The 18,616-nt window shown below is 35.0% G+C and overlaps 2 protein-coding genes and 1 long non-coding RNA gene across 6 annotated transcripts in view; 2 read left to right on the top strand and 1 right to left on the bottom strand.

Moving 5' to 3' along the window:
* The window catches only part of zf(ring)-22 (zinc finger protein), a gene marked incomplete at its 5' end in the record, with an annotated part of 5,455 nt that extends 1,313 nt beyond the window's left edge, over window positions 1-4,142 (top strand). Inside the window, 5 exon segments of the mRNA NM_001078551.1 lie at window positions 1,883-2,030; window positions 2,186-2,289; window positions 2,490-2,716; window positions 3,201-3,519; window positions 3,761-4,142. Of these exon segments, the coding sequence (NP_001072019.1) occupies window positions 1,883-2,030; window positions 2,186-2,289; window positions 2,490-2,716; window positions 3,201-3,397 (676 nt within the window).
* A 931-nt stretch (window positions 4,143-5,073) lies between these two features.
* On the top strand, window positions 5,074-17,575 carry zf(fyve)-7 (zinc finger (FYVE)-7). 4 transcript variants are annotated; one of them, NM_001129863.1, is made up of 17 exons: window positions 7,251-7,378; window positions 7,712-7,736; window positions 7,929-7,983; window positions 8,125-8,257; window positions 8,822-8,953; window positions 9,323-9,440; window positions 9,972-10,073; window positions 10,419-10,542; window positions 10,933-11,078; window positions 11,440-11,620; window positions 12,055-12,171; window positions 12,533-12,700; window positions 13,365-13,462; window positions 15,278-15,364; window positions 15,719-15,943; window positions 16,213-16,339; window positions 16,834-17,039. In NM_001129863.1, exons 3-17 carry the CDS (start codon window positions 7,957-7,959, stop codon window positions 16,981-16,983), a joined length of 1,935 nt encoding a protein of 644 aa, NP_001123335.1. In that variant the 5' UTR covers window positions 7,251-7,378; window positions 7,712-7,736; window positions 7,929-7,956; the 3' UTR covers window positions 16,984-17,039. The 4 variants fall into 4 exon arrangements, with proteins under 4 accessions (XP_009861008.1, XP_026693681.1, NP_001123335.1 ...); XM_009862706.3 differs by lacking the exons at window positions 7,251-7,378; window positions 7,712-7,736; window positions 7,929-7,983; window positions 8,125-8,257 and adding exons at window positions 5,074-5,818; window positions 8,485-8,568 and having other exon boundaries at window positions 16,834-17,575; XM_018815086.2 differs by lacking the exons at window positions 7,251-7,378; window positions 7,712-7,736; window positions 7,929-7,983 and adding an exon at window positions 8,485-8,568 and having other exon boundaries at window positions 8,132-8,257; window positions 16,834-17,575.
* LOC113474902 lies at window positions 17,360-18,546 on the bottom strand. The gene is made up of 2 exons (XR_003396622.1): window positions 18,496-18,546; window positions 17,360-18,450 (listed from the first exon to the last, which is right to left on the bottom strand). It is a non-coding gene; the product is annotated as an uncharacterized LOC113474902 (long non-coding RNA).
* Window positions 18,547-18,616: the final 70 nt, after the last annotated feature.

The following is an 18,616-nucleotide window of genomic DNA, read 5'->3' on the forward strand; positions in this document are numbered from 1 at the left end:
TCAATTTCGTACTTTTTTTTTATCAGTAAATTGTTTGAAATATTCCTAATCTCTGTCTTATACAAGCTTTTGTTGGTATGAATAAGTTCTGTTTCATACACCTTGTTCGTGCTTATGAGTTACCACGTATGTAACCTATTTATCCTTGCATGGCGGGCAATGGCAGTTGTCATAACACAGGTGTTCTGTTTCACACGCACCGTGCCTGCTTACGAGTTGCATTGAAATTACTATAAAGAAAACTTTTTGGAGACTAAGTTTAAGTATTTTACGGAAACGTTCGAGAATGGACACAATTGTGAAATGTATATTAGCTTATATATTATTTTGGGAGTGGGGTGGGGTAAGATGGGACACCTTTCTATTTTTCTCGTCCCATTTGGTAGTAAACAAAGAATATTTAACAAATTATAAAACTATATCCCTACGACTCCCATAGATCGTTGTTAATTGTTGGAAACATGATTCGGTTGGCAAATTTAGATATTATGTGGTTTCCCGTCTTACCCCACACATTATTATATTATGTGGTTTATCGTGTTTGTATTGAAATATTTCTTTACAGGTCCAGGTGACTTAGTAAAATGTTGGTATTGTGGAAATAAATTAAAAAACTTTGATGTGGAAGATGAACCATGGATGGAACATGCAAAGTGGTTTCCACAGTAAGTAGGGAGGCTTATACTTTACTTTTGATGGCCAAGATTATAAATTCTTATTTACAATAACTATTCGCAACTATTATTGTCTTCAACTGTATAAGAAGGCACCCGTATTATAACTTGACAGTGAGCATGAGGTGTATAAATACACCATGTGTGCCTAGTGTATAGGAAGACACCCATGTTATAACTTGACAGTGAGCATGAGGTGTACGAATACACCATGTGTGCCTAGTGTATAGGAAGACACCCATGTTATAACTTGACAGTGAGCATGAGGTGTATGAATACACCATGTGTGTTTGGTGTATAAGAAGACACCCATGTTATAACTTGACAGTGACCATGAGGTGTACGAATACACCATGTGTGTTTGGTGTATAAGAAGACACCCATGTTATAACTTGACAGTGACCATGAGGTGTACGAATACACCATGTGTGCCTGGTGTATAAGAAGACACCCATGTTATAACTTGACAGTGAGCATGAGGTGTACGAATACACCATGTGTGTCTGGTGTATAAGAAGACACCCATGTTATAACTTGACAGTGAGCATGAGGTGTACGAATACACCATGTGTGTCTGGTGTATAAGAAGACACCCATGTTATAACTTGACAGTGAGCATGAGGTGTACGAATACACCATGTGTGTCTGGTGTACAAGAAGACACCCATGTTATAACTTGACAGTGAGCATGAGGTGTACGAATACACCATGTGTGTCTGGTGTATAAGAAGACACCCATGTTATAACTTGACAGTGAGCATGAGGTGTACGAATACACCATGTGTGTCTGGTGTATAAGAAGACACCCATGTTATAACTTGACAGTGAGCATGAGGTGTACGAATACACCATGTGTGTCTGGTGTATAAGAAGACACCCATGTTATAACTTGACAGTGAGCATGAGGTGTACAAATACACCATGTGTGTCTGGTGTATAAGAAGACACCCATGTTATAACTTGACAGTGAGCATGAGGTGTACGAATACACCATGTGTGTCTGGTGTATAAGAAGACACCCATGTTATAACTTGACAGTGAGCATGAGGTGTACGAATACACCATGTGTGTCTGGTGTATAAGAACACAACCAACTCAACAGTGAGCATGAGGTGTATGAATACACCATGTGTGTCTAGTGCATAAGTATAAAATTGAATTATAACTTATGAATATGCATGAGAGTTATACTTAAACCATTTGTTCAGATGTGAGTTTCTCCTACAAAATAAAGGCCATGCGTTTGTTGCCAACATACAAACAAGTTACCCACGTAATGTACACGTGGTTAACTTACCTTCTGTGGAAAGCGGTCCAACATTTTTACCATCACCTATACAGAACCATGAAACATTGGTAAGCCTTCGATTGAAATCTATTTCAATATTAATGAGTTTTTATAAGTGTATGTTATGACGGTGTTTAATGTTTTTTTATTCAACCTGTAAATTTGCGTACACAAAAATTGATCTTGAGATGATACTTCAAGTGACTTTGTAAAATTTCTTCAGGCTACTCAACAGCGCCAACTACTGGAAGAAGGAATGACGCAAGATTACGTCCAACAAGCCGTGGAAATATTTGGTTTGGTGGCGGTAGAGAGAGTCATGAAAAGGTGTAAATATTAAATATCTCTAATGTTTAATATTTATATAGAGTGTAGTACTAATATGTAAAAACATTAGCACCTAAATCCCATATTTCTTGATCATGTTTAAACAATTAACAATGTTCTTTTAGATTCGTAAGAATAAAGAAAAGCAAATTACATTTATATAGACAATGAAGTTAAATATCTTTTTTTAAATCCAACAGATTGATTGAATCAAGTGGATGTTATTACCAAACAAGTGAAGGATTAATTAACGCTGTACTTGAAAGCAGTGAAACAACAACAACAACAACAACAACAACTAATACGCAAGATACATCCACTCCAACACAGAGTGGGCATTATTTCTTTCCTGTGGATAGCGACGTTAGGATTCCTGTCCAGCGCACCAACTTCATTCAACCATCTATACCAATGCATGGCACTGATAGTAAGTATGAATGGATAAAAATTATTTATTTTCATGTGAAAGGGAAACGACATTCGTTATATAACACGGGTGTTTTGTTTCATTCATCTCGTGCCCTCTTACAAGTTGCCATGAAAGTTTTGGGTGATTCTTTTTGGTGAAACTTTTAGTAATGTATAATGGTAATTTAGACAACCCATAGAGTTCTCTGGCTTGGGGCTATTGCCGTTAAATGTTTTTGCTCAAGAACACACATGGTAACCAGTTAGTGGCCCCTTATGGGTTGTTGAAATTGTCAGTCGCGCATTACAGAAAAGGGGAAAATACCTACCCTCTTCCCCCCCCACATAAAAAAAGTAGTCACCCACAAAAGTTACATACACGTTTACTCACAAGTCAACACGTGGTGTATGAAACAGAACACCTGTGTTATAACGAATGTATACAAATATACATAACAAAAATAAGTTAAATTCATTTCATAATTTTTTTTTTTCTTTTTTAGACAGTGACAACATTTCTAGCGGACAAAGTAACTCCAACTCACAGTTATGTTGCAAAGTTTGCTTAAACAGAGATGCAACTATTGCTTTTAACCCATGTGGACACCTATGTGTGTGCCAAAGCTGTTCCCCACGTTTGAATGCATGTCCCATATGCAGAAGATCAATCCAGCAAAAGATTCGAATTTATTTTCCATGAAAATATTTCTAAAACTTTTTATTTTGAGTAACATTAGCTTAACAGCTACACTTTTTAACTGATATTTTTCTCTGCTTTTTATCCATAGCATGTTTAAACAACTGTCGTTTATGCTGTTGATTCCCTTCGTTGTTTTAGGAATTTGATCTTTGATCTTGTATTCCAACAGCATAACATATAGTAGGGTGGGGGAAGATGGGGCACCTTTTCAATCTATTTTCTCCTCCAATTTGGTAGTAAACAAACATTTAATGATTTTTTATAAAACTTTATCCTCACAACTCCCACAGATCATTGTTAATTGTTTAAAACACGATCAGGATATTTGGTTAATATGTGTCAAAGGTGTCCCATCTTCCCCCACCCTACTATATATACTTAATGAAATATACTTTTAATTTTTTTGCTATTTTGTTTTATAAGTAACTTTTAAAAAGTGATTTCCGTTTCTTTATACTGCACTTATTATGTTGAACCACTGCATAATTATAATAGGACTTTGATTTACAAATTATTTTAATTCATTGCAATAATTACATAGCTGATTTGTGTATGACATTTTAATGCTTTATCTCTTCAAGGTGTTTAATTAATATACAATTATACATAGTGTAATTCTACAACTTTTGGTTGTTTTAGCTATTCAGTATGAAAAAACTTTGTTCATGTTTTTCCTTTCATGATTCTTTAAATATGTTTTTTTACATTTTAAGAGTGTACAAATTCAAATACATTGTCAGAACAGTAGTATGCTTATTGAATTGATTTTAAATCGTTGTCCAAGTTAATTCGTTAGTTGTGTTGTAATGGTAAGAGTGCGCGTCTAGCCAAAAAATACTGGGTGTGATGCTGCTACTATTTTTTTTGTGGGTGTGTGTCCTTGGGCAAGAAACTTATCGACAATTGCTCTAAACCAGTGGTCACTATTGAGTTGTTTAAATTGTTAGCCATACAGAAGAAGAAATTCTACACAAAAATTACTTGTAATGGATACAAACTAAGCATTAAGGCTTGTATATGCTTATCCATGTCTTGTTTTTAACGTTTTTAATAAAAGAGTTTTTTTTAAACTGTTGTGCTACCCAGTAAGATATTTAGAAGTCATTTTTGCTCAAATTTATTAATTTTGAAGCCCGTGGGCCCCTTTTATAGTCGCATACTTTACTTTAAAACACTGTGGTATAAATGTTTATTCACAGATCGTACTTTGCTGCAAACATACTTTGGTGCAGCGAATAACAGCAAAGCCCGCGATTTTATATTTTGTTATTTTCACAATTTGGCAACTATTTTAGTGCAGAATTTAATAATTTATCATATTGAGTGTGTGACTAGGGTTAATTATAATCAGAGAGAAACAAAGAATAAAGGCATAGATAGAAAATAATAGCTACGAAGACCTCATACCACCACGAATTCAATTTTTTGTCCAAAGGTGCGCTGGCACTGTTGAAAACACTGTTTAAACATGAGCACTAGTAAAGAATTCTCTGGTATAATACAGGCTAGGCTGGTGGGAAGTGTTAGGGGTTAGTAGTTAGAAGCTAGGGGTTATATGGAAAAGTGTTTGGCTTGAGCAGGTAACGTAAGAAAGGCGGAGAATTCTTCAATAGCACCAAACATATATAAAACTGTGTGTAGCTTGAATATATTTATGTGTATTTGAATCACGTTTCTCATTCCTGTTTTCTGTAGACAACACTTAACACTGATACAACAGATATTATATCACTTTTGGTTTATAGTCATGTTTCTGTAAGTCATCATTCTCTAAAATGGAGATGTCACTCGGTGAATTGACAAAAGAAGAAGAGATTTTGTTTGACGATGATCAGGAACTGGATGAAAATTCGAGCCTGAGCAAATTGGAGATGAAAGAAGATCTTCCGGATGTTGGGACTCCGGATGTGGAGGTGAGGAGCATCGACGAAGCGACGCTCAACTCTGATATTAGGAGTTTGGATGAAGATACCATAGAAGATGCCCCTCAGGATAAAAATCCCAACTTGCATCCGGACTCTAGGGAGCAAGTGGCGGAGGAAAACGGAGAGGTTGGTACCGAGACTTCTGCTGGCGAAGATCGGATTGAGAAAGATGAAGATGCAACCGAGGAAGGAAGACTTGATCCCAATGTTCAAGATTCTGTGATGAAAGAAGAGAAAAAGGAAGAAGAGGTGGAGAAAGAGGAGGAAGATATTCCTAAAAAAATGGGAGAGAATGAAGGAAAAAAAGAGGCAGAGGCAGAAGAAAAGAAAAAAGAAGAAGAACAGGTTGAAGAAAAATCTGATTCGGATGCAAGTAAAGAAAGAGGAAGTAGCGTGAGCTTCCCAGCAATCTTTTCAACATCATTACAAAGTATCAGGTCAACTTTAACTCGGAAATCTTTGTCAAAAGAATCATCTGTTCCTACTTCAAATACAGGTGAGTTGTCAAATATTCTGTTGTTTTATATTGCTACTAATATCTGTATGGTAAGTTCGTACGAGAAAGTATATTAGTGAGTACTTTGAAGTAGCAGTAGAAGTCGAAATTGGGGGCTGTGGCTCAGTAGTCATGTGCTTGTATCGTAACCAGCGGCAGATATAACTAATTTCATTGGAGCCATGAAATCTATTTATTTTTATTGCCCTCACAGATGTAAAAATGGCATAGGTGTGGACATGTTTATATTCCACAAACCTTAACACGCACAGCATATCTATCTACATTAATCTGCCACAACTATTGTAATTGTAGGTTCTACAAGCTTTCAATAATGCAAAAACCATAACCAGGTTTATGAGCACTTGTAAAAATTCAACTGTGAAATTTAAAGAATTTTGTAGTTAGTTTTTAATTTAACGTATGTGCAGTTTAGCTATTGGAGTAATCTATATAAAATATATGGTGGGGAAAGACGGGACACTTTTACATAACATCTTAATATCCTGATTGTGTTTTAAATTAACGACGGTCTTTGGGAGTCGTGAATATTCGCATAGGTTTTATAATTCCTTTGTATTTTGTTTGTTTACTACCAAATGGGACAAAAAAAACAGAATTAAGGTGTCCCATATTCGCCACCTAACTATACTTATACATTTAAGTTTAAGTTAATATGGGTTTTTAATTTAAGTGTTGGATGACGAAATACTTGCAAAATTTTCACATTTATTTTCCAACATTATGAACATTGTATGATGTAAGGCAAAAGCAGACACCATATGTTAATGCACATCAATTATTCATGAAGGGTTTGAACGCTCACGCCACTGTGCCAGGAAATAGAAAAAAGGAAGAAGAGCTATTGATTTTATGGGTGTGTTTGTAGCAGGCAGGGAGAGCTCCTGCTCTGTAGATCTTTCGTATGCAGTTGGTTCATTTGGTTGCCGAGTAATTAAATACTAAGTTTAATAAGTTTGGGTTCAACTTTAGGTAGCTAATATAGTAGTGTTTGTTGCTATTATATAAAAATAGATTGAGATCCTTCAGTTTTACAGTTCCTGGTGTGTAATGATATAATTGTTGAATTTTACACATGATTTTTAAGCGCAGAATTATGGAACAGACTTTGAGGAAAAATCAACACTTTCAAAGTTTAATCCGGATATAATACCCAATAAATAAAGCAAAACACAAAATAAACCACGCTTGAACTCAGTTAAAAGCCAGCGTCGAATTAATATATTTGCTAATTGTTCCTCACTTTAGTGTGTTTCAATCACTGTTAGATTCAATTGTAATTTTGAGTTGATCCATTTTTCAAAACAATTCTATTTTGAGTTTTATTTTATGTTAAAACTAAAAAGATGCCGATCTTAAAGAAGACAGCATCAGTTCAAAACAAACATCATCCTTACAAGAGTCCTGTGGAGCACAATCCAAGAAGAGGATTCCTCTCAAGATCCATGCACAACATCGCAAGATCAAGTCCGAGAACCGATGACAAAATTCCTCGCTCAATGAGCGCGATTGACGAAAACACGGAGGGTTGGAAATTATCTTTTTGTGGAGTTCTACCCTCAGTGGAGCAACTCAGTCAAGCTGGGCCGAGCTACTGTGTAAAAGGGGCCAAGAAAAGTAGAGAAGTTCAGAAAAGTGAAAACCCCTCAATGCCTAGATCATCTAGTTACCAAGTTCGAAGTAAGCACGAGCAAGCTACTGTCAAGAAATTGAGCTCACCGCCGATCCCTGTTCCGAGGCGTGACGGAAGAAAACGGAAGTCAAATTGTCGCAGCAGCGGAGGGTATTTCTTCGACAAATATATGAAGAGGTTTCGGGCAAAATATGGTTCCGAGAGTCATCAGAGTATCAGTGAGAGTGAAATATCAGAAGAATCTGAACTCGAGTTGTTGAAACCTACAGTTAATATTCAGAGCAACCGTGAAGATATGGTTTATAGCAGCACAAAACATCGCGAAACTAACACAGATGATATGAATGATGATTTATATCCTTTAAGATTTGGATCTTCTGCTCAATGGGACAGTCAGGTAGTCCCGCGGTCTCGTTACCATTCTACTAGCAATATGGACCTAAAGGAAAACAGCAGTTTATACAACTCTGAGTCCTTACACAGCATGCCAGAGTACCCAACACTCTGTACTTTATTCCCACCCAGCCCACCCAGGTTTTGGGGCGACGCGATTTATTCTGAGCTTGATGATATTTTAGCACAGCCTGTTTCCCCGGTTTCCAGTTTCACGAGCGTGGCTCCTTCATGTCGGTACAGTGACACCAACAGTGAGACTTTAAAGGCGATGGAGACGCTTTATCTTTGCAACTTCAAAGTATCTGTAGATGGTGATTGGTTGTGTTTGAAGGAAATATGTGACGACAATGTTACAACGCCTAACTATCTCATTTCAAGCGCAATAAGAGGTGGAAAGTCAATGTTTGTGGCTTGTTGTATTTAGTAACTCGAAAATTGTTTATTTATGAACAAAAGAGAAAGGTTTTTTTCTGTGTTTGCTTAGTAGTAGTAACTAGTAGGAATTTATTCAGAAAACACAAGAGAATTATGCATAGGTCCTTGATTTTGTTGGGTTCCTAGGATGTATAAATTATATAAGATTCTCCTGAATGGTAAATGGACTTTGTTTCCACAGATGATCTTGTGAACGATACAAAAGAAGAAGAAAAGAAAAATAATGGAAAGAAATCAATGAAAGTTGAAAGGAGAAGTTTATTGGGTTAGTGGGTATGATTGTGTTTGTTTATATAGGCACATGGTGTATCCCTTACCGGTATTGCGAAAGCAATGGTTTATATTGGTAGAATGGGAACATAGGTTTCGCTTGTGTGACTTTGATAAATGAACTACCAGTACTATAGACATGTTACCAGTAATAATTTGAATTTATTATTTATATATATTATAATAGTTTTTACACCATTTTAAATTATAGTTTACACATCTTATCCTGTGTTTTTTTTATTTAACAGGAATGGCAAAACTGAGTGTAAAAGGTCTCATTGAATCTTCTCTCTCAGCCGGCCATACATTAGATAGCGACCATGTTCCACTTCAACAATTCTTTGTTATCATTGAGTATGTTCTACGGCAAGGCCTTAAAGGTAAGTTTTTAACTAGGACCATCTTCAGTGATGTCACAAGTTAAAGTCATTTTAACTACATGTCCTTTGGCAAGTCACTTAACGGCAATTGCTCCAACCCATTGGCCACTAATGGGTGGTCTAAATTATCAGGGACACAAAGAAAATGGAAAAAATCCTAAAGAATTAATCACTCACGAAGTTACATACGTGGTAACTCGTAAGCTGGCACGAGGTGTATTAACTTCTGTGTTGTAACGACTCTCGTTTTCCGGCCATGTGAGGATAAATAAGGTTACATTCATTCATTCAGATTTTTGTTTTAAAATTCTAGAAGATCTGTGTTTTGTGCCTATAGGTTTAAACTTTATATCCTTCTTTAAACAACAGCCCCAAAGAATTTCTTCATGCCCAACAAATACTTCTGGCCACCTCTTGAAGCGATCGAGAAATTCAATTCTGAAGCTTCGGAAATAACCAGTAGTGTCCGTAGCTTGCCTGGCATTCGGTGGGTTTAAAATATAAGTTTTTTTATAATTTAATGCATTTCTTGTCCAACTCTTGGTGCTTGCAATGTTGTAACTAGATACTGGGTTTAATGCTCGATGCTGATACCATTTATTACATATGTGTCCTTGATCAAGATATTCAACCAACATTGCTTCAACCCAGTGGTCACTATTACACTGTAGGACTATGAGTGTGGGGTAATCAGCCAACTCTGCCCTGAATCCCATGACCCCCATGGCATGCCCCAGGACGATAAATGAGAATGCAAGCAAACCATCTTACCCCAATCTACTATAATAGAAAAAAAACTTAGTTATATGAAATATAATTTCCACAGTGATGTTGATCTTGATATCCCAGCGTTTGCAACATTAAATTTTGTTAACTGTAAAGTGTAGGTTTGTATTTATTATTAATATTTAAGGACAAATTGCTTTTATAATTGGAAAATCGGAATTCTCAGGGTAGACTTACATGCCCTGCACCAAATATATGGACGCCATTGTATACTCATGTCCATTTATTACAGCACACATCTTGGCAAGGGTCGTGCATGGTTAAGGCTTGCTCTCATGCAGAAGAAACTTGCGGATTATTTCAAGATTCTAATTGATAACAAGGCTATTCTAAGGTGTGTTGTATCTTGTATGGTGTATTTTATGTGTTATTTGTAAATAGAGGGGGTCATAATTGCTCCAACCCAGTGTTCACTGAAAAGTTTAAAGGGTCGGCCATATTTTTAAAAAATCACCCACAAAGCAACATACGTGGTAAGCTGACACGAGGTGTATGAAACAGAACACCTGTGATATAACTACTGGCATTGTCCTGCAATACGAGAATGAAGCAAGTTACATTCTATCTTTCATTGATTTCAAACTTTGAAATCTTTTCATAAATGACCTTTTTTACACCTTAGTAAATGTTCTTTTTTTTGTATTATTTATTAACCACAACATTAACCCTAACCACCCAGCGAATGGTATGATGACGGTGCGTTGATAATGAATGACGAAGCTACAGTCCTTGCTGGTCATCTCGTTGGATTGAATTGTATCGACGCGAATCTTTGCATGAAAGGTGATGACTTGGACAACCAGGTATTGGATGCTTGATTTTAATATATCTTCAAAGTATATATATATGTATATACAGTGACGCAACCCCCCCTAAATAAAGGTTTTTTTTTCCAAAAAAATTCTCTTTTTTAGCTTTTTTTTAAATCTATTTTCAAAAGGAGGGGGGTCGTGACCCCCAAAACCCCCTTGGCTTTATATACTATATATATATTTTTATTATCTTGCACACAGTTATTGGAGTAAAAAATACATTATGTAGTTTCTATACACAATATACTAACTCTAAAACAACACAATTATAAAGCATCTAAACTTATGTGAATTTCTGATTAAAAGGCAGACCAGACTTCATAAATTTTTGTGTAGTCCATTCAAAAGATAGTTTTTCCAACTTTTTTCCAACTTTTCCAGGAGATGGTGATAGATTACAGTTTGTACATGAAAGATGGTAACCATGGTAACCATGGGATGTTCATGGAGGATGATAATGTTGAAGATGAAGAATCACAGATGCAGAAGTTGATGGATCAGAAGAATTACCTGGAGGAGAGAAACAGGTTAGTTTGGTTTCTCAAATTCTTGGAAATATAGTTAAAGCCACAAATAGGCTGCAAGTTTAAAATCTTAAATTTAAGCAGCGAATTTAAAGCTGCGAAGTTAAAAGCCGTAAACAAAAAGCCAAAATTTGAATTACGTTGAAAATTTTATTATTAAACCACAAATTAAAGCCGCAAATATATACAGGAATTGTTCTCTTTGAGTTGTTAGTTTGGATTTATGACTTTTATTTTGAAAATGATTCGTAAACCTTGTTAAAAAATTAAACTATAACAAAAAGAAACAGCAGTAGAATGTGTCATTTCTACTTTTTTAGCCGGAAAAAGTTTGTTCATTTAAATTAGAAATTGTTTTTCACAGGCACTTGGAAGATGCATCAGTTGACCTTCAGAAGAGGAGTGATCATTTGGAGGAAGAGAACAAATCCATGCTATTGGAGGTTGAAGCTCTCAAGATCCAGATCACTGAGTTGAAGAACGAACGAGTGAAAATGATGGATGAGAAGAAAGATATGACGGTCACACATCAGAAAACTTTGGAGGTATGATAGTGGAAATTCACGGTGGCGTGTGGCAAAATATACACTAGCGTTTGGCATATACACGGTGGTTAAGTTACGGTTTGGTTAAGTTACGGTGGCTTAGATATGGGTGATCAAAGAACTGTAACTATTTTGTACCTTCGTGTGGCAGGGCAATGACAGTCAGTAAAACAAGGGTGTTCTGTTTTATACACCTCTTGCCTGCATAAGAGTTACCACGTATTTTGTTGGGGATTATTTAAGGTAATTTTTTAATTATTTATTTTAATGTAACCAACTTCTAGCTTAGAGGTGGGCGCGCTAACCTTTAAATGGTTAATGATATACAATGTGGTGGCTTTTAAAGTGATGAATATAACATGTATTTTTGAATAATTTGGCTTAGTATATACATATAATATCAGTAATATTTCATTTTCATTAATTGACATTAGATTCGTGAGAAAGATTTAGACACCGAACGTGAAACGCTTCGTAAATCGAAAGCTGGTTTGGACGAAATGTACACGCAGATACAAAAGCAACTAAAGCACGAAACACAGATGAGAATGGTAAGAACAAATACAGTTTGAAAACTAAGCGTTTATGGTTCCAACAAGTAGCATATAATATATATAACTTGGTACAACCTTGTGTGGCTGGAAAATGACAGTTGTTATAACATGGATGTTCTGTTCCATACACCTTGTGTCAGCTTACGAGTTAGCAAGTATGTTACTTTGTGGGTGATTGTTTATGTATGGCTGACAATTTGGATAAAATTAAAAGCATATGCTTCATGGCTTCCTTAACCAAATGGTTCTGCAAAAAAATATAAATTATTCGGTTTTTGGAAGAATATAATTTTATTACAAGGGGGCAACCCCAATAAACAGTAAATATGTTTATAACTTGTCGCCTTGAATTTATTAGGAAGTTGAAAAGGAATTAGAACTTCAGATGAGCCTCAAAAGTGAGCTGGATGTTGCCATGAAACTGTTGGAAAAAGATATTTTTGCCAAACAGGATGGTTTAGTTACATTACGCGAGCAACTGGATAATGTCAAAGCCATCAACATGGACGTATACAATAAGTTACAGGTTAGTGGTGGTTTTGTAAGATTTAAAATCAAGTTTAAAGTGTTGGAACTATTTGATAGACCTTAGGCACCGAACCTGGGGCGGCAGGGTGGGCAGGCCAACCTAAAAGCCAAAAAACAGATTTTACCCTGCTGTTAGGTGTCTATACAAACAAGCAGAGCCAAAGTATATTGCATTCACCACATTAATCAATGAGGTTCCCTATGTTTGACAACTATGAGTGTAACTGTATTTTAACAATGTCACCCCATATTTTACCCTGCTGTTAGGTGTCTATACAAACAAACAGAGCCAAAGTATATTGCATTCACCACATTAATCAATGAGGTTCCCTATGTTTGACAACTATGAGTGTAACTGTATTTTAACAATGTTACCCCAGATTTTATTATAACTTTAACTTTAAAGTGTTAACTGCATTTTGGCAATGTCATTATGTCACCAAAGTTTTCCCTAAGAATAAAAAAACTGAACTCACATGTTTGTCGAACTTAGGGCTTCTCAAACTGTTGGTAACAGACTTCAGGGGTCACATAGAGTATGCAAACCATACACAAAGTACTGCATATTTTATACTATTAACATGAAGGTTCGCAAACATTTATATAAGGAGTAGCAAGCCGAAAAATTTGGGATGCTCTGACTTAATTAATTATTAACCCAGGCAAAGTCGATCTTGGAGGAAGAGAAAAACAAAACCATTGCCAAGTTAGAAAACGAAACAAGATCTTTGGCTAAAAAAGTTTCCACACTTCAACAACAGTGAGTCGATGTAATTGTTTGTTTTTTTTTATTACATCAGTTGTTCTTAACGAAGGAATAATATTTATGTAAGACCTCATGGGCGTAGTTTGAGAGGCTGTGTCGCTTTTTGTGAAAACTATGGCATGAAATAACCATGCTTTATTGCGACACACACCTTGTTTTGGACCTACCTTTGAAAATATGTTTCTAAAATAAAGTTGAATCCCTTTTGCAAATTTCTGGGTACTCCCTTATATGAGTTATTTTTATCGCTGGTTATTAGTAAAAACTTTCGTGTTTTTCTTCTACATTCGTATTGAAAATAAACAGAAAAGGTAATTAGTCACCATAAACTTAAGTTAAGAACAACTGTATTATATTTTGTAGTTTTTAATTTTAAGTAACTTATTTGAAATCACCTTAATTTTCCATAATATTTTACTTTTGACAAACTTATTGTTTAATTTATTGAAACTTCTCAAAACTAACCAATTCTTAATTTCATCTTTTCTTCCTGTTACTTATCTGTTTTATTTTGTGTTTGTTTTCTATCTTGTTTTTTTTTTGTTTTTTCTTGTTTTATCTTATTTTTCTTGTTTTTTTTCCTCAGTGTCAAAAAGAAGCAGGCTAAAAATGAGAAAAGCAGAATAGATTTAGTTTGGATATAAACTCTGCGTTTATAAGAGTGCTTGTATAATTGCTCGGATTGTTGTTGTTGTTGTTGTTTTGTAACTTTTTAGAATTCCCATTTCCAATCAAACGCCTTCATTGTCATACAGTGAATGTCAAACAAATTATTTATTATTTGGTTCAAACTCCCCACAAATTCGAAATCATTTTTATCCATAATATAAAATTTTGTTATATTTTTACATTTCTTTTTTGTTTTTTAGTTGTTTATTCTCCTTTCTCTTTGTAATAATGAACTGAACTGGTGATGCTTTGGTACACGGCAATTTAAAGCTACAGTGTAAAACAGGGCTTCACAAACTTTTTGGCTTGCAACCCTTTCTACTGAACTTGTTCTAGAACCTTCATGGTTAATAATATAAAATATGCTTTGTGTATGGTTGGTATATTCTTGGCTACAAATGTAATATACTGATATAATAACAAGATAATATATAATGGCGAACTTACGGGAATTCCTGAAGTTTGTTACCCCCAGTTTAGGAAGCCTTGATTTAACGAATGGACAAATATTTTACGGATTTTTAACAACTAGTCATATTTGTATATATGGCTTAAAATCTTGGGCTTAAAATCTTGAAATTGTGGTTTTGAATTGGCGGTGGTACCTGTATTTAATATTGCAGTGTGCAATATGTTTCTAACTTTGCTTGGTTGAACTTCACGTAAATATATTCTGCTACTTGAATATTAATAGTAATGAATCAGGTGCTTGGGCGATTGTTGCTTTATGACCAATATTATCGAGCTTTGGCAGTTTTCTACAGCTTGTTTTGTTATTAGAGTATAAGTGTCAGGGTATTGAACCAACTCTGGCCTAAATCCCAGTTCCGCTGCAATGCTCTGCCTAGGACCTTACCAACATAGAACAGTACATTTTGGGCCAACTTTTGTCTGAATCGTATGTTTCCTGAAATGCCGTACATCTAGTTTTGGTGTGGTTAGTTATACTTATGTTTAATATAGATTTTTTATAAAACAGTTACTATTTTTTCTTTCATTAGTTTTTTTCTTTATGTTCCCCCTTTCCAGTTTTTAAATTTTCTATTTTTTCTCTTTCTCCCATTCCCTTTTTTCTTTTCTCCTCTCTTTTTATGATTTTGTTCATTTCCAACTCTCTCCTTATTGGTTCCAACCTCCCAGGATCGAGGAGGAGGAGAGAAAGACTCTCGTTGCCCGGGAACAAGCTGGGAGGTACAACCAACAACTCGATGATTCAGAAAACAAAAGGTAAAAACATCTTTTTGTAAAATAAAAAAAAATATGTATATTTAATATATAAATATATAATTATTAATTTTTTCTGACTATGCTCTTTTATCAGCACAAAATCTAGTGTTGTTATTTGCCAGACAGGCTATTCTTTGGATATACATTAGCATGAATGAAAAGGGGAAATGACATGAACCAAACCGACTACAATCAGCCACACATTGTAATATAAATAAACAATCTCCCACAAAGTTAAATACATAGTAATTTGTAAGCGAGCACGAGATGTATGAAACAGAACATCTATGTTGTGATAAATAAATTAACAGTTACTGAATTTGATTTTTCAAATCTTCATCATTGTTGATCCAGAGGAGCTTTGGTAACGAACCTCCAAATCGAGCGAGAGTGGCGTCAAAGTCTCGAGGATCAAGTCGGGAAGTTGGAGCAAGAGAAGATGCTTCTGGAGGAGAGGTTGTCAGTGATGGAACAGATGAGAGAGGAGTTGAGGTTGGTGACGACGGATCGAGATGATCTTCGACAAACTTGTCACGAGCAGGAACTCACCATCACCGACCTAGCAGGGCATCTGGGGAGGTAGGAAAAACTTTACGTGATGCGCAAATACCATTTTTTTGACATAATTTACAAAAAAGAAGATTTTTTACATAATTGGGCCAGACACTTAACAGCAGTTGTGTCGACCCAGCGTCTTTTATCTCGTCCAATTTGTTGAAAAATTCCATAAAAATATTCACACACAAAGTTAAACAAGGCATTAATAAATGTGGTAACGCATGTGGTCTGTGAAAACTGTAAGTATTAAATTAAGTTTACCAATTCTTGAAATAATTTGGTCCCCACAGATCTAAACAAGACTTGGGAGATTTGAAAGAAGTTCATAAAACTATGACGTCGAGTCAGTGGGAAAGTGATAGACAAGTCACGTCGTGTACTCAGTGCGAAAAAGCTTTCAATTTATCTCGAAGGAAGGTGAGATTGAAGGTTGAAAATTGAAATAAATCAAAAAATTTTGTCCATCGCATTTGGTTAGCATATGTATCTCTTGGTTGGAGGTTATGGGTTTGAGGCACGATGCCGCTGCATTGTGGGCGTGTGTGTCCTTGGGAAATACATTTAACTGGAACTGCTACAACCCAGTGTATGTGGTTACTTGCAAGCGGGCACGAGGTGTATGAAACAGAACACTAGTGTTATAACGACTGTCGTTGCCCCGTCATGCGAGGATAAATAAGTTACATACGTGGTAACTTGTAAGCGGACACGAGGTGTATAAATCAGAACACCCATGCTACAACGACTTTCGTTTATGTAATGTGCGTGCTTCTAGTGCAAACATTATTAAAGATTCCACCATCATTTCTCTTACAATGTTTATAAGACTCAGCGAGTAACATTAAGTTTTATTATAAAAAATCCATATTTCAGTTAGACTCTTTTTCTGATTAATCTATTTGTTCTACCAGCATCACTGTAGAAACTGTGGGTTAATTTACTGCAACACATGTAGTGACAACACCATGCCTCTCGCATCATCTGCTAAACCTGTTAGAGTATGTGATACCTGTCATACAACATTACTTCAAAGGTTTTCAGCCAGCAATTCTGCAGCTTGATTTATAATTACTTTATAATGTGATGATTTTGACCATGCATTGCATTTGTAGCAATAAGATTGGCGCCTATGTTAGTTACCTTATTCTAAGACCACGAAGCCATGAAAGTATCCCGTTCACTTATTGCACTCATTTACATTATTTCAAATTCTCATTAAGAAATTTATTTGGTTGATAATGTTTTCTATGCCATTTGGCTAGAATATGCTGTTTCAGAATTTTGATAAATATTCGAAGTTAACCAGAACAGTGTTCCGGTAGTTGTGAGATAATTTAAACCCAGACAACAATAAATTCAATTGCTTTGTTATCTAAATTAATTTATAGTTCCAGAAGCTCTGGTCTTACAAATCCAGCCATTGCTAATATATAGATGTTGAAAAATTAAGATATTCCAATTTGGAAAGGTGTTAACGCTACTTTGTATTGAAACTTATTTTATGTGCAATCTTTTTCTTATTTTGATCTCAAAACTTGGTGTCCATGATTCATACTAGATTTACATTACAACTAATTTGTCATTTCATTTCTCTGAATTCTTGAAATTCAACATTTCTGTTGCAGATCGTAATAAATATTTTTTCGTGAAAATAATTAGATGCGATATATGTTGTTTGTAGGTGGGGTATGTATGGTGCTTTGTTGACCAATATTTAAGTTAAGATCTAAAAACCAGAGTCGGTATATAAACATATATATACAGACTCTGCTAAATATTAAATCTAAGCTTAAATTTGTTTGAGTTAAAACCATATGTTACTAAACAGCAGTTGCGCATTTTTTCCACCTACTTAGGGCCGGTTTACACAAACCGCAAAGCATGCGAGCGAAGGATATATTTTATTGATATGGAAAAGTATTTTACGTCATATTTCAATACATTACACAGCTACATATTTCAATAGCTATGGTGTAAACCAGCCTTAGTGACAAATACACCTGATATAGTCATGTAATTTGATTTACTTTATTCAAACTTGTATGAAAATTAATACTTTTTTTTATAAAAACGTATTTAAGTCTTATAGAACTTCGTATTACATCAGCTTTGGATATGTTGCTATAAATTAATATAGATATATACAAAGCTACATAAATACGTTTTATGATGAATATTAATAATGATTAAAAGTATTTTTTGGAAATTTATAAATTTTATTGTGTAAACAGATTTTATCTAACTAGAATGCCCAAATTTTATTGTCGTGGTAGCTGCATCAAAAAATTATCCAAAATGGCCGCTAAAAACTGCTACAATGTATACTATGTACTAGGATTACCTTGGTTTGCAGATTTTTAAGTTGTTTTTACATCCTGTCGTAGTAGGAGACGAATCAAATGTTGCAGATACTTTATCTGTCCAATTTCGAGTGGTGTACTGACAGCCGTTTTTAACAGTTTGTGTCTACCAAAACTGTGACGGCAAACGGAATTTTAAAATTCACATGACGATTTCGAAGTAAACTACTTATCCAAATTTTTTAAATAAATCCAATAGAATAGGCTATGTACTCTAAAACATGCTCTTTCCAAATATCCTAAATTATTTTAAGTTTGCTTTGCAAAGTATTTTATTATTTGATCAAACATACATATTATAAAGATGTGAAGTCGATGTTTAAAACATTACAAA

Source organism: Ciona intestinalis, unplaced genomic scaffold (genome assembly GCF_000224145.3).
Source record: "Ciona intestinalis unplaced genomic scaffold, KH HT000031.2, whole genome shotgun sequence".
Taxonomy (NCBI): domain Eukaryota; kingdom Metazoa; phylum Chordata; class Ascidiacea; order Phlebobranchia; family Cionidae; genus Ciona; species Ciona intestinalis.